The sequence below is a fragment of the Apium graveolens genome, chromosome 6, assembly GCF_009905375.1.
Source record: "Apium graveolens cultivar Ventura chromosome 6, ASM990537v1, whole genome shotgun sequence".
Lineage (NCBI taxonomy): Eukaryota > Viridiplantae > Streptophyta > Magnoliopsida > Apiales > Apiaceae > Apium > Apium graveolens.
In genome coordinates, this window is record NC_133652.1 from 226,252,402 (window position 1) to 226,268,708 (window position 16,307).

The following is a 16,307-nucleotide window of genomic DNA, read 5'->3' on the forward strand; positions in this document are numbered from 1 at the left end:
CTTGGACTAGTACCGACTCAACTTGCTTGGCTAGCTTAGCTTCTGTTGGTAAAACAGAATGGTTAAGTCACGTCGTACTTCATTTGTATCTTGAATCGATTTCGCACCGTTCCTAACATCTAACCATGCGCTTATGACTGACTCATATATTACTTACTAGCAATTAAGACTCAATTAACCACGTAATACACATAAGCACCTAATCATTTTTATGGTTAAAATAATTATTAGAACCAAAATTGACTCGCTGATCGCTCAACTGATCGTTATCTGACTCGTTTCCCATTTTTCCGAAATTTTTCGGACTCGTCTCGGCACGTATCTCGACTGATAATCAAACAGATAATGAAATCAACAAATTTCTAGAAGAAATTAAGCTTTGAAATTATTTTTAATGAAAAGAATTCATTTTTATGAGTCAACAGGCTTTCGTTTCATGCGAATTGGACTAACGGTTTAATTATTATCAATTAAATACTGATAATTCCATTTATTATTCATTATAAATAATTATTATTGATTTTTAAAGCTCAAAAATAATTTTTAAATTATTATTTAAGAAAAATCAGAATTAAAAATGATTTTTCCATAATTTTTGGAATTAAAATAAATTTATTATGATTTATTGAAAATTATTTGATTAATTATCAAAATAATTAATCATATTTAAATAATTCCTAAATAATTAATAAATAATAAATAAATGATAATTAATTAAGAAAATAATTCAATCTGATTTTTAGAAAATAATTCAGAATTATTTGTAATATAAATCAATTAATTAAATTATTAATTAATTAATTTACAAAATAAATAAACTGATTTTAATAATTAAAATAAAAATAAAAGTAAAATAAATTACAGAAACATTTGTCAGGAACCAGAATCTGACAGGATCGGATCAAAACCGGGTCAACCACACGGGTCAACCGGGTCACCATCCGGGTTGCCAAGAACACCACCGGATATTTCCCAGAATCCAGTGAGTTCCCGGAGTCCGGCCAACTCCGATCAGCCTTAAATCAACACCGTTTGGTGCTGTTTTGGAGTGCTTTTCATTGCAAATCAACACAACAATCTAACCACGGCCAAAACATACCCAAAACATCTCAGGATCACAATCTCCAGTCAAAATCGACATAAACTCCGGCCAAAATATCATCTTTTGATTCTGTAAACCAAACTTAACGTTCTATAGTGCAAATTAAAGCTAAGGACATATACAATCAAAGCCCTAATATTACAAGAACCAAATATTCACAGAAATCATCGAGTTGTGTTTTGAAAATTCGATATGAACCCTAGAAATCGTGAATCACTGTCCAGGCATCGTTTGTTCAATTAAATACCATGAATCGACTGTAAATCATCTAACCAAGCTATATCAATCATCAAAACATCAAAATAACCCTAGAATCAAAAAGTCCTAATTCGAGCATAAACCCTAGAAATCGAAAATCAAAAACTACGCATTAAAACGTGAAATTGATGCTAAAAACAGAAAGAACAGATCAAAACCTTTAATTTGGATACTCGAACTGCTTGATTTGGTGCGGTAATCAGATCAAAATCACGGTTTAATTCTTCGACCCGAACCTGTTCTTCCCGACCCGATTTCAGAGAATTTTGCAGATTTTAATTTTTAATTATGATTAATTAAATAAAAATTAGGCTATTTATAGTAGTAAAATTAATACTCCTAATTAAAATTAAGACCCTAATTCTACACTTTTTAAAATTAATAGCCCCCTAATTTTATAATTTTTGAGTATTAAAATTTAATTTATAAATATTTTATATATACAATATATATGCCAAAATTTCCCAAAAATTGTGAATAATGCAAAAATGCAAAGAAATAATATAAATGAAAGTTCTATAATTTTATAAAAATAAAAATGTGATTTTTGTGGGGTTTTTGACACCCAATGGGGCCCGGAAAAGTCATTTTTCGTAAAACGAAAAAATTTATAAAATATCTAGATGTTCAGAATAATGCGATTGTAAAAGCCGTTTGATGAAAAATAAGGCCCATTATTTTATTTGAAATACTGGCTTTAAAGTCATTGTTTGGGTCGTAAAACGTTTCAAATGGAAACGATGAATGCCTAATAAAATATCGGGAAAATACCTTAAAAATACAGAAATGACACGGAATACACGTAACATATCACAGTTAGGGTTTAACAGATAATCACACATAAATGACACATTAGTACACATATTTTATTATGACTATGATATAATATAAATGTAAATTTCCCAGTCGTTACATTTATCCAGATCTGGGAAGAAGAGAAAGTAGAGTCCGCGTTATGTTGGCCCTTTTGAGATTTTGAGACGTATGGGAAAGGTCGCTTACGAACTAGCCTTACCACCCCACATACAGCATATCCATAATGTGTTTCATGTGTCAATGTTGAAGCGTTATTTGCCTGATTCGAATTATGTGATAGAATATGAGCCAATTGAGATTCAGCCATATTTTTCTTTTATAGAGCGACCAGTGCAGATTTTAGATAAGAAAGAGTGCTTAGGAATAAATATGTGTCTTTAGTGCGAGTCTTGTGGAGGAATTCCAAGGTTGAAGAATCGACATGGGTGTTGGAAAGCGAAATGCAAGTCAAGTATCCTCACTTGTTTTCCTAGGCTGATTCTGAGGACAGAATCCTGTTAAGTGGGGAATGATGTAATATCCGGGAAAATTATGTGAATATTTTGTGTTAAATAAATAAATATAATGTGTTATATGAGTTTAAAATGATCATTGCTATGTCATGGCATGTTATAATTGTTATTTGTGTGAAATCTTGAAAATATTCAGAAAAGTGGCGTACGAGTTAGCTTTACCCCCTCACATGTAGCACATTCATAATGTGTTTCATGTGTCATTGCTTAAGAGACATAATCCTGATTCTAGACATGTGATAGAATATGAGCCGATAGAAATTCAACCTGATTTGTCTTATATAAAACAACCAATAAGAATTCTAGATCGGCAAAAGAGAGTATTGAGAAATAAGTCTGTATCTTTAGTGCGAGTTTTGTGGAGAAATCCTAGGGTTGAAGAGTCGACCTGGGAACTTGAAAGTGAAATATTAGAAAAGTATTTCCATTTGTTTTCTTAGCGAGATTCTGAGGACAGAATCTTGTTAAGGGGGGAAGGATGTAACGCCTGGGAAATTACACTTGTATTATATCGTATTAATGATAAATTATGTGCTTTATTATGTCGTTTATGTGTAATTAGCTATAAAACCCTAATTGTTACGTGCTATGTGTAATCTGTATTATCCGGGTATTTTCAGGGTGTTTTTCAGATATTTTATTTCGTATTTAAAGCCTTCGTATCAAAAGTTATATGACCCGAACTATGTTTTAATAGCTGATATTTCAAATAAAATAATTGGCCTTATTTTTCTTAGAACGGCTTGTACCATCGCGTTAAAAACCCCAAAAAAATCACATTTTTATTTTTATAAAATTATAGGACTTTCATTTATAACATTTCTTTCTATTTTTGAATTATTAACATTTTTGGGAATTTTTGGCACATATATTTTATATATTAATTATTTACAAATTAAATTTAATACTCAAAAATTATAAAAGTAGGGGCAAATTAATTTTAAAAGATGTATAATTAGGGCCTTAATTTTAATTAGGAGTATTATTTTACCTATTATAAATAGCCTAATTTTTATTTAATAATTATTAATTAATTGCTGAAAATCAGAAAAATAACTAAAATTCTCTGAAGAACGGGTCGGGTTTGAATTCAGGTCGAAGAATTAAACAAGGATTTTGAGCTGATTTCTGCACCAAATCGAGTGATTCAAGTATCCAAATCGAAGGTTTTGATTTGTTCTTTCTATTTCTACCATCAATTTCATGTTTTAATTCGTTATTTTTGATTTTCGATTTCTAGGGTTTATACCCGATTTGGTACTTTTTGATTCTAGGGTTATTAGGATAATTTGATGATTGATATAGCTTCATATGATGATTTACAGTCGATTCATGGTATTTAATTGAACAAACGATTCCTGAATAGTGATATTCGATTTCTAGGGTTTATACTTAATTTTAATTGAATCGTTTTTTGATTTCAGAAGAAGCCGAGGTTTTTTAGAGGTTAGGGCTTTGATTATACAGTTTATAAGCTTTGATTTGCACTATAAAGCGTGAAGTTCCATGTACAGATGAAGCATATCGGTTTTTGGCCGGATTTTTAGTCGGTTTGATCCGAGTTTGTTATTCTGGGATGATTTTGATGATTGGATGGTGTGTTTGAGATGTTGTGTTGATTTGGAATCGATCCTCGTCGAGAAAGGACCAAACAATGTTTGTGTTAGCCTGAATTTGACTGAACGGAATCGGGAAAACCCACCGGAAATTGGGAATTTTCGGGCGAGTTCTTCCTGACCCGTTTTGTTCATCTTAACCCGGTTGCAACCCGTTCTGCAACCCGGTTTTGATATGTTTCTGTCAGATTTTCTTTTCTGATAAGTGTTTCTGGAAAATAATTTTTATTTTTATTTTTATTAATTATAAAATCAATTTTTATTTTTTTTATAAATTGATTAATTAATTAATTAATTTATATTATAAATAATTCTGAAATATTTTCTAAAAATCAGAATTATTTATTTCTTTAATTATTTATTAATTATTAATTATTTAAAAATGATTAATTATTTTGATAATTTTAAATAATTTTCAATAAATCATAATAAATTCATTTTAATTCCAAAATTTATAGAAAAATCATTTTTAATTATGATTTTCCCCAAATAATTATTTAAAAATATTGTTAGGGTTTAATAATTAGTAATAATTATTTATTTTGAATAACAAATTGATTTATCTGTAATTATTGAATAATAATTGAACCGTTTATCCGATTTGAGCGAAACGAAAACTCTTGAACTCAGAAAAATGATATGTTTTCATTAAAAATAGTATTAAATCCAAATTTATTCTAGAAATTAGTTGACTTTCGATATTTATTTACTTGTAAGCCTTATTCCGTATAGAGACGAGTCCGATAAATCCCAAAAAATAGGAAACGAGTCAGATATAGTCTAGTTAAGCGAATAGCGAGTCGATTTTGATTCAAAAAATTATTTTAAACATAGAATGACTGTGTGACTTACGTGCTTATGTGAATTATGTGGTTTGATCGAGTCTTATCTGTTAATAATTAGTATACGAGTCAATAATACGCGTATGGGTAGACAATAGAGGCTGTGTGAAGTCGGTTTGAGACGCGATTGAGATGTGAAATGACTAAATAAGTCTATTTCTTTGACAGAAGCAAAGCCAACAAGGCGAGTCGAGTCTGAGATAGAAGACGGTGAAGTACTTGGAGTAAATCACGTGAAAGACAAGTTTTCCCCTATTCTAATTTCATAATAGTTAAACTACTTCAGATTCTTATCGCAATTGCACACTTATGATTCCTGTTCACAAACACTGATACACAATTATTATTCCTTAGTTCATATTTTATTTCGATTCCTGATTTCTCCTAATTCATTGAATCCTCTATTCATATTCCAATAGTTATACTCATATACATATATTTTGATATACTCTGGTATTGGAATATATTAAAACATACCGATTGTTCCGGTTGCTCTTCTATGGACTGGATGGTGACGATTGAGATTAGGTCTACACTTGATCCATAAGACCGGGACTTAACCGGATCCTTGTATTGGACGTAGAGTCTGGGTACCCGAATGGATCTATACATTGAGGTATGGATCTCCACTGTATCCTGGCTGATCAGCAGGATATAGGTGCGAACTTGTGTCCAGATTAGTTCGTTTGATAATCGCCGATAATGGCCTTCGTTCTTTTATCTCGAGGTTATGTCTTTGCAGATATAACCAAATTACCGATTCATTTAAATTACTATAACAATGCTTATATATTGCGGACTTGTTGAGCGACTTACGGCTCACCCCTTTCTTGTTGTTATTCACCTTATTATTTTCAGTTAAGAAAGAAAATGAAACCTATCAGGACTCGAGTGGCAAAGAAGCGAGTCAAGCCGCGGGACCCTCTCATACCCAAGGTGTTGATCCAAATCCAGGAAGAAAGCTTTGAGTTGCCTGAGCAAGTGTAGTGTAGATAGTTAATGAGTATGTTTGAATAAATGAGAAAAGTAGTTTAAAACTTGTTAGACAATGGTTTGTAATAAAGAGAGTTTGTAAGATCTTAAATTTGGTTTGTAATAAAGTATATTGTGGTTCTTATTTTCATACTTCAACCTAAAAAGATCCTGATTAGTGTTAAAGGGGTTAGATATATATATATATATATATATATATGTTTAATTATTATACACGTTATACATGTTTGGTGATTAGCTAGTAACCCTAGACTTATACCCCAGGTTTGGAAGATGTTACAAATACTCAATGCTTACATGATTTCATTGATGACCAAGAAATTCATTCTCCTTTAAACAGTAATGTTGTGCAGTCTACTCCTACAAGCTCATATATCACATCTAGAGCTCCCTTCACAAATATATCTAACGAACCAGATCAAGGTTCAATTTCAGTTTTTTTAAATATTTATACTGCTTCCAATAAAGAGTAGATTTTGTATCTTTATTTCTCAAAAATATTTAATCACATTATTTTGTAGTTGGTAGGCCAAATAAACCTCTGAATATGATGTTCACATCTTGTAATGAAGGACAAAACACAACACCAACATCCCAGGAAGTACAGCATAAAAGTTCTGTTTTAGGTAGATATTTTTATGTAATTGTAGTAGACATTAATCTTCCTGTGATTAATCCAGTCCTTGTATGGACATGAGGTTCTAGTATACTAGGTTGTTTCTGCTTCAAAATAATTGTTCCTTTCAATTTTTTACATGAAAGGTACTTTTCAGTCAATTGGTTCAACCTCTGTACTCTCAGAAAAGGTTGAAAGAAGGATTAACCCTAAGGTAATTAAGGAATGCAGTACAAAATTATTTTCCAAAGACACATATGGTGCAGAGAATTCAAACTATGAAGAAGAGTACAAGTGTGGTAATATGTTCACAGAACTATGCATTTGTAGGACTTTTTAAAAAAGATTTATTTATATAAGCAATAAAACTTGACAGTACTACACTCTTTACAGAAAATTCACAGGATTTGTATGGAATGGTAGATGATGATGATGTTTTGGTTTTTGAAGCTGGTAAGATTCTTAACTCTGAATATACAACTGTTCATAGTACTACATTGTGCTTATTTTTCAATATTTTGTTTAAAACTTGGGAGTGATAGTGATGATGAAGTAATTTTTCCTGGAGAAGGTACTCATACAACCATAGGTATGAGAAAGTAAAATATGAGGTGCTTTGTATTCTATTTTTATGCAAATATTATATAGTGTATATCATACACTATTATTTCCAGATTATGAAGTAACTAATGATAATATTATCAATTTGCTAGGTTATTGCAGTTTGGGTCCTCCTACTGGAAAATGTCAAAAATGTGGAGCCAACATGTGGAAAGAAGAGAGGGTGAATAAGAATGTAAAGAGAGGTACCCCTGAATTTGCTATATATTTTGGAAGGGGACAGATAAAGCTCCCAAAGGAACCTCCAACCCCTGAATATATAATAAAATTGTATAATGATCCTAAAATGTGCAACAAATTCAGGAAGCTCATTCGTTTGTATAATATAATGTTTGCATTTACTTCGATGGGAGGTAAAGTTGACCATTCTATAAATAATGGTTCGGTTCCTTATGTTTATCGTCTAAATGGACAGAACCATCATGTGTTTGGTTCTCTTATACCAAATGATGGCGAAAATCCCAAATTTTATCAATTATATATTTATGACACTGATCATGAAGTGGAGAATAGAATGCGCTGGGTTAATGTTTCCGATGGTGAGACAGTAGATGCTAAAGTTGTTGAAGGGCTGTTAAGAATGTTGGATGATACAAATGAATTGGTAAAATACTTTCGCATGGCCCGTGATCGTTTTAAAGAAGAAATTATACAAGATTTGAAAATTGTTATGAAAGTTTGTAGGGTTGATAGTGGACGTGAAAATTTTATAGGACTGTCAAATGAAGTTGGAGCAATCATGGTTGGAGACTTAGAAGATACATGTGGTGAAAGGGATATTATTATTGAGAGCAAAACTGATGGTCTTCAACATATTTCTGATATACATCCTAAATTAATGGCCTTGCAATACCTTCTTCTGTTTCCTACTGGAGAGGATGGATATCATGATGATATCCCTTATGTTCAGACCAAAAATAATGCTGGTAAGAAGCGTAAAAGAGTAACAATGAAGGAGTACTATGCATACAAGTTACAGGTCAGACCTGAGGAAGGTACATTTCTATATATAACAATCTAAGTATTATTTTTGTTAGTCTTTGTTTGATGACATAATAAAATTATGGATTTTGTTTTTATTTATTTGTGTTATCAGGTAATACTCCTAGACTTGGTTGAAGATTGTTTCAACAATATATTATTGATGCTTTTTCAGCCATTGAGCAAGCCCGTTTATGGTGGTTCCGTACACACCAAACTACTCTACGCAATGATCTTTATGATAATATTGCTAAAAGTTTCCACAGTGGTGAAGCTGATACAAGTAATATTGGCAAAGGTTTCATACTACCTGCTAGATTTCTTGGTTCAAAAAGGTATATGCAACAGAATTTTCAAGACGCTCTTGCTGTGTGTCGATATATTGGTCATCCGGACATTTTCCTGACAATGACAACTAATCCTTTGTGAGATGAGATTTTAAAGATGATGAAATTCAATACAGGTTATTCAAGACAGGACTCTCCTGATATTGTAGCACGTGTTTTTAAGATGAAACTAGACCAGATTGTAGAGGATGTAAAGAAAAGACAGTATTTTGGAGTTTGCGTTGGAAGTAAGCAATAATTCACATCTCTAAAACAAATGTTCAAATTGTCTATAAAGTTTTTACTTATTATATTTCCCCCATTTTCAGTTATGTATGTTGTGGAGTTCCAGAAACGCAGTCTTCCACATGTGCATATGCTCATATGGTTGAATAATGAATCAAAGAAGAAACTAAATGCCAATATGGATAAATTTGTATCAGCCGAGATTCCTGACCCTATTAAGGATCCAATCGGTTATGCAGCAGTTTCATATCATATGATACATGGACCATGTGGGTTGGAAAATACAAGATCTCCATTCATGAAGAATATGAAATGCACCAAACACTTTCCCAAGAAGTAAGAATAAATAAGTATAATAGTGTTTAATTCTAATTTTCCAAGATAGTTTCCCTATTTTTGATGTTGAAAAGTGATAAAAGCTTGGAAATAATTGTGACACGTACTGTGCTCAAACTATATTTGATAAATCTGGCTTTCCCGTCTATAAGCGTCGTAAAACTGTCATTACTGTGAGAAAGGGGAAGGCTGATTTAGACAACCAATATGTTGTCCCATACAACCGCGATCTTTTGGTAAAATACCAGTGTCATATGAATGTGGAGATATGTTATCATGCACGTAGTCTCAAGTATATATTCAAGTACTGCCTTAAAGGACATGATCGTGCTACTATAGAAGTTTCAAAAAAGATGAATGAAGATGGGATTGAACACAACCTTCCTGTGGATGAGATTAAAGCCTATTTTGATGGTAGGTACATATGTGGTGCTGAGGCTGCACATCGTATGTTTGGTTTTGATATCCTACACCGATCAATCTCAGTTCTTCGATTATCATTTCATTTTCTTGGAAAGCGTAGTTGTACTTTTCGAGGAAATGAGGACCTACAAAAAGTAATGCAAAGGGAGAAATTTAAAAGAAGTCAATTCAAAACATTTTTTCAACTGAACATTGATGACAAGAATGCAAGAGCCTACACTTATGATCAAATTCCCAAGTTTTATGTTTGGAATGACACGGACATTGTATGGACAGTACACAAAAGAGGCATTCAAATTGGCACACTTTTGTATACTCATCACAGTTCAGGAGAGATATGGTACTTGTATTTGTTATTATCTAAGGTTCGCAGTCCAACTTCATTTAAACATCTAAAAACTGTTCATGGGGTGGTTTGCAGCACATTCAAAGAGGCATGTCTGAAATATGGTTTCTTAGCTGAAGATAACGAATGGCATCAAGTTCTTGAGGATTGTGCAAAATGTGGTTTTCCTCCTCAAATTCGAGAGCTTTTTGTGCACATCATGATGAATTGTCAAGTTTCTGATCTTGGTAATTTATGGTCAAAACATTGGAAAGATATGAGTGATGATATTATCAGGCAGCAAAGGAAGTTGTCAGGGAATGCACAACAAGTTTTGTCTGACCAACAACTTCAATTTTATGTATTGGTAGGTTAGTTAATTAAACAAACATGCCTCCGAATATATATATTTATCATATTAGTACATAATTTTTTTTATCTATCATAATTTTTATATTGATAGCTATGTGTGGATGATATTTACTGACCATTACCTTATTATATTTGAAACTGTGTTGCATAATTGGATAAATTGTTGAGGTGTATTGGAAAGTCATTAAATCAATTCAAACAGATGCCACAACCACCATCATCATTTCTACAAATTGGTGTTGATAATTTGGTAGCTGATGAATTGAGTTACAACATTAGTGAGATGGAGCAAGAGTTCACTAAGTTGTTCAAACATTGCAATGCTGAACAACTAAATGTGTATAATATTGTGCTAAATTCTGTCAAAAATAATTCTGGAGGATTATATTTTGTGTATGGTAGTGGCGGTTGTGGTAAGACTTATATATGGAAAACTTTGATATATAAATTAAGATCCTTGGGTAAGATTGTTCTCCCAGTTGCATCATCAGGAATAGCTGCCACTCTAATGCCCGGAGGCAGAACGGCTCACTCACGATTTAAAATACCAATTATTTTGGATGAGGATTCTTCATGTGGAATTTCTCACAAGTCTGATATAGCAGAGTTGATAAAATATACCAGCCTTATTATATGGGACGAGGCACCAATGCAACGTCGTCATGTATTTGAGTGTCTAGACCATTCACTCTGCGATATTATGAAAGTTGTTAACCCTGAAAGAGCTCAAATACCTTTTGGTGAGATAACAGTTCTACTAGGTGGTGATTTCAGGCAAATATTACCAGTGATTACTTTGGGTTCAAGAGGTGATATCGTTGCTGCGTGTATAACGAGGTCAAGGTTATGGTCTTTTGCTAAGATTTTTATTCTCAAACAGAACATGAGGCTTAAGCAGGGGAAAGATGAAGGAGAGTGTGAAGTTTTAAGAATTTTTGCTGAATGGGTACTTCAAATTGGTGATGGCAAGGTTTGTAATGTAGGTAATGAATTGCAAGATTACCATGAAGATGACATTGTCATTCCAGCTCACTTTTGTAATCCAGAGACTACAAATACTGTTGAGAACATGATTGAATGGACCTACCCAGATTTTGAAAGCAACTACCAGTGTCCGTAATACCTGAGTGAGCGAGCAATATTGACACTGACGAATCATACTGTTGGTCATCTAAATTCAGTTATTGTTGATAAAATTCCAGGAGATTCCTATACACACTTTAGTGTTGATAAAGCCGAAGACTTTGGTGGTACTGCTACTGATCTTAACTTTGCTTTTCCGCCTGAATATCTGAACTCAATTAACATCCCTGGATTGCCTCCACATGAGCTGAAATTAAAGGTAGGTGTTGCTGTAATGCTTATGAGAAATCTACATCAAACATTGGAGCTTTGTACTGGGACAAGAATGATTGTCACAAAGTGCTTGAAATATTGTGTTCAGTGTGAAGTAATTTGTGGTGCATTTGTTGGTACTAGACATTTCATAATAAGAATGGAATTGTTCCCAACCGAAACCGAGTTACCATTCAAATTGTTACAAAAACAAATGCCCTTACAAATCTGCTACTCTATGACTATTAACAAAGCTCAGGGTCAATCACTTAAAAGAGTTGGGTTGTTCTTGCCGAAGTCTGTTTTTACACATGGACAGATGTATGTAGCTGTGAGCAGGGTAACATCTCCAAAAGGCCTAAATTTTTTTATAGATGGTGAAAATGGTTGTGCAAAAAATGTCACCCAGAATATTGTCTACCAAGAGGTCTTCTATAACTTGCCAAAAACCTAGATGGTGAGCATGGAATACAAGCTTGGCTTTTGAGGCATTTATTCATGAATGTACTACTGGATACAGTGGAGTGATATTACAATGTAGACATATGCAGTATGAAATGTTTTTGCACCCAGAGTACCATTATTAATACATTCCAATTTGTATAATATTCATGTACTTACTAACCCTGCATTCTCAATTGTAAATTATAACTCAATTATAAATTACAATTATAGTTGCTACAAGTTATTTAACTGTGCTGTATTTTATTCATAATAATCATTGAAGGAAGTCCGGATTATTTAGTCTTTCCCATGAATTAATTTTTATATATATGTACTGTCTTCTAACCTTTTTTTTGCACAGATCAATGAGAAGTATGTTAAATTACCCATTGGATTTGTTGGTGTTAAACTAGTTTATTTCAATTAGAACACACCAGTAACCTGTTATATATTAAATTTTTGGTGTCACTGTACATTGCTTATGGTAAAGTACTGTACTCCTATTCAACAAATTCACAGTTTCCTATATGCTCACTTTATATTTTTTCTCCCCCAAACACCCAAAAGGCATGGCTTCATCAAACTATCAAACTTTGAAACAACTTCTACCCTTGCAAAGCAATGATTGTAAAATCAAAGTTCATATTTTCAGGCAGTGGACTGACTCTGTTTATTCTGCTACATGTGAACCAGGTTTGAATGTCATTGTAGTTGATGAGCATGTAAGTGTACAGTAATTGATGTTTTGCATTTTTGTTTACTCATCACCACTTCATATCTTAACTCTGAATAATTTTTTTCATAATGTTTCTTTAGCACGAATGCATACATATATGGATTAAACCAATGTTACTTTATCGGTTCTCTAATTTCTTGCTTGATGGTAAAATGTATGAAATAAAGAATTTCGTGGTGACTCCGTACAACAACAACTATAAATGCTTTGCTTCAGACTTTCACATCTACTTTACAGAAGACACCTTGGTGCAACAGCTTACTAGCTCAAAGTTTGTTCCCCGCGGTGAAGTTTTCGACTTTTATTATTTTGGGAACATTAATGAATATCTTTTCCAACCTAAGCATTGTATTGGTTCAGGATATTTACACAGGCTTGGTTCAGCTATCGGACACTGTATCAACCATGATTTATGTCAATCACGACACACCGCCAGTTCATCAGTCACGTCAAAGGTTATAACTAAGAATCCCTTTTTCAGTAGTTTTAATATATTTTTTAACCATGTCTAATATGTCCCTGTATATGATGCAGATATCTGGGTAATGAAGATTGAACGTTGCATATGTTCAAGATATAAAAGGAGGCTCAATGTACCGCAATTTGGGATTGATATGTTCTACTTAGTTTTGTTATTGAAGCATTTTGGCAAAGTCCAAGCTGTCCTATTTCTCTTCGTTTTGACTACTTATTTTAATATCTATCATTTGTTGTAATATCGGAAATAATGTTGCGTAAATTCATGTTATCATTCAGCTGAAAATCTTATGCTTCTTTGTGACAAAAAAGAGTTATGTTGCCTTATTAGTGATATATCATGAAATTTGTTGTACTAACCAAAATTAATACATGGGTATTTATATGTTTCTTCATATTATATTTCATAACATTAAGTCCCAAAACTGAATTATTTAAATTTTTGTGATAGTAAAAAGACTGTTAAAGATTCTAAAAATTTTATCGTTGGGTCACTAATAAAGTCTAGCGGACATCTATGCTTCATTTAAATAATACAAATATTCCGTGATTACTAATTTTGAATAAAGGTAGGGTGTTTTTTTCTTTGTGACTGTATAAATAAATTGTATATACAAATATAATCCTTAAAATCAATGTTGGCTAATTACGAATTTGGTATTTTTACAGATAAGACACTTTAAATAACTGATTAAATTAAAATATCAAAATTTATTGCACGTTTACAATAATTCCATCAACATGGTTTTCCAAAATAATTGATCCGTCGTTTCATAATTATGCAAAATACCATACCAAAAAAATAACCATATAGCCAAACTCTGATAAGTGGCATTTTATACCACTTAGAACGTCTTAAAATGGCTTAAATTGGTGTCTTGAAATCAAGTATTTTGTGTATTTGATGCGTTTTTCTAGTGTTTATGCATTTCAGGGTATTAGTTGCATTTCGGGGGAGTAATCATCAAGAATAAGCCTTGGCATGTGTTCATCATTGAGAGAGGGAAGAAATGGGCAGATTACGGCGAAGGAACGAAGCGAACTCAGGAATTTTCCAGAAGGGTCCTGAGCACCCGCTCAGCATAGCTGAGCGGCCGCGCAGAAAGCTGAGCGCCCGCTCAACTATGCTGAGCGGCCGCGCAGGGTCGGGGAAAAAAATAATTTATTTTAGGACTTCTATTTCTGTTTGGCTTCCACTTCTATGTAATCTGAGTTTTATGGGACTATTATATAAGTAGATTTGGAGACGTTCTCAAGAGAGAGGATCGTGGTATTACGCAAGGAGCGAAGGAGATAAGGAAGAAGACCGTTTAGTGCACAGCAACGAAGAGGAAGCATATTTTCTTGTGATTCTTATTTTGTTGTAACGTTGGATGCTAGTTTTCTTACCTTGAACCTATTTACTCTTATGACATACTCTGATTTAATATAATTAGTTTAGTTATATTTTCTTGTGTTTGTTTATCATGATTTCATATGAACCCATGATGACGATAAGTGCTATTATGGGCTAATCGTGATCATGGGGTTGCAACGGATTTATTATGGAATTCTTTAGTTAATTGTTTAATACTTTAGTATGTGATGATTGTATGATATCTAGTTTGTTTGTGCGTATTCGTCTTATGTGCGTCGCGAACATATAAGATAGGGTGTTAATCTCTTGTGAAGCGACGGTGGATCTTGAGATTTAGAACTTGCCATGCTAGCATAGGTTCATGTACGTTGTGCATGATTAGTGGGTAACTCTAACAGTTTTATTTGCCCTATGTAATCAAAAGGAATAACTTGTGCTTAAATCGTTGTGTTGTCAATTTCTGTAGACATATAGGAACTCAACATAATTGATGACTATTCAACTTCTATCTTGATTGTGGATGTTGGTAGAATGGTATTAGTACAATGAAAGTTGGCTTTTATCAGTTTTGTGTTATTCGATTAATATCATCACTGTCACATGCTAAAGGTAATAACAATGACTATTGAAGGAAGTAGTAATGAAGTTGTGATCTCATGAGTATTTTATTATTGATAATTTGAAGTGTTAATTAAGTGATTAATTAAGTAGTTAATTGTAGTTAATATTTAGTCAACAATTCTCAGTGTTAGTGTCTTAACATTGAGAAGTAATCATACATTGGTGAGTGAGTTTAATTAGACAATAAATTAGTCTGAGTCTCTGTGGGAACGAACTAGAAAGTATTCTATATTACTTGCGAACGCATATACTTGCGTGAATATTAGCGTGTGTTTTCGCTCTAACAAGTTTTTGGCGCCGCTGCCGGGGACTCGGCGTATTTTTTTAGTTTATGTACTTACCATCATTGGTCATTAGGACTCAGTGATTAGGACGTAGTAGTTACTTATTATTTCTGGTTGTGTTTCAGGTACTTTAGCAAGCGTTTATGCAAACTCGTTCTCGTACTCGCAAGAGGGCTTTAGATACAGCTGAGGAGACAGACGAAGTTTTTGATATTCCGGAGAAGTTAGATTTTGAAGATTCGGATTCAGGAACTGAGCGAAAAGAACCAGTAAACATGGGTGATCGTATTGTTCAAGCTGATCCAGCTCTTATGGATTTTTCTCGGCCAAAAATTGATGACATTAAGTCAAGCATTCTTCATCCGGCTATTCAAGCTAACACCTTTGAAATCAAGCCGGGCACTATTCAGATGGTGCAGAATTCTGTTTCTTTTGGAGGAGCAGCGACTGAAGACCCCAACATGCACATAAGGAATTTTGTCGAGATCTGCAGCACTTTTAAGTATAATGGCGTGACTGATGAGGCTATCAAGTTGAGGCTTTTCCCATTCTCACTGAGGGACAAGGCTAAAGACTGGCTACATTCTGAACCAGCTGGGTCCATCACTACGTGGCAAGATCTTGCGCAAAAGTTTCTGGTGAAGTTTTATCCGATGGCAAAGACTGCT

General features: G+C 33.1%; 2 protein-coding genes across 2 annotated transcripts in view; both read left to right on the plus strand.

Annotated features, from left to right (window-relative positions):
• LOC141665764 (uncharacterized) overlaps window positions 1-10,500 on the plus strand; it is a 45,637-nt gene extending 35,137 nt beyond the window's left edge. Inside the window, exons 3-10 of the mRNA XM_074471743.1 lie at window positions 6,902-7,054; window positions 7,149-7,208; window positions 7,469-8,371; window positions 8,533-8,655; window positions 8,821-8,931; window positions 9,013-9,170; window positions 9,349-10,380; window positions 10,477-10,500. Of these exons, the coding sequence (XP_074327844.1) occupies window positions 6,902-7,054; window positions 7,149-7,208; window positions 7,469-8,371; window positions 8,533-8,655; window positions 8,821-8,931; window positions 9,013-9,170; window positions 9,349-10,380; window positions 10,477-10,500 (2,564 nt within the window). The remainder of the gene's footprint in view (window positions 1-6,901; window positions 7,055-7,148; window positions 7,209-7,468; window positions 8,372-8,532; window positions 8,656-8,820; window positions 8,932-9,012; window positions 9,171-9,348; window positions 10,381-10,476) is intronic.
• Window positions 10,501-10,587: 87 nt separating this feature from the next.
• LOC141665765 (uncharacterized) lies at window positions 10,588-13,456 on the plus strand. The gene is made up of 6 exons (XM_074471745.1): window positions 10,588-11,497; window positions 11,567-12,041; window positions 12,817-12,886; window positions 12,981-13,148; window positions 13,261-13,355; window positions 13,435-13,456. Exons 1-6 carry the CDS (start codon window positions 10,588-10,590, stop codon window positions 13,454-13,456), a joined length of 1,740 nt encoding a protein of 579 aa, XP_074327846.1.
• The last annotated feature ends 2,851 nt before the right edge of the window (window positions 13,457-16,307 follow it).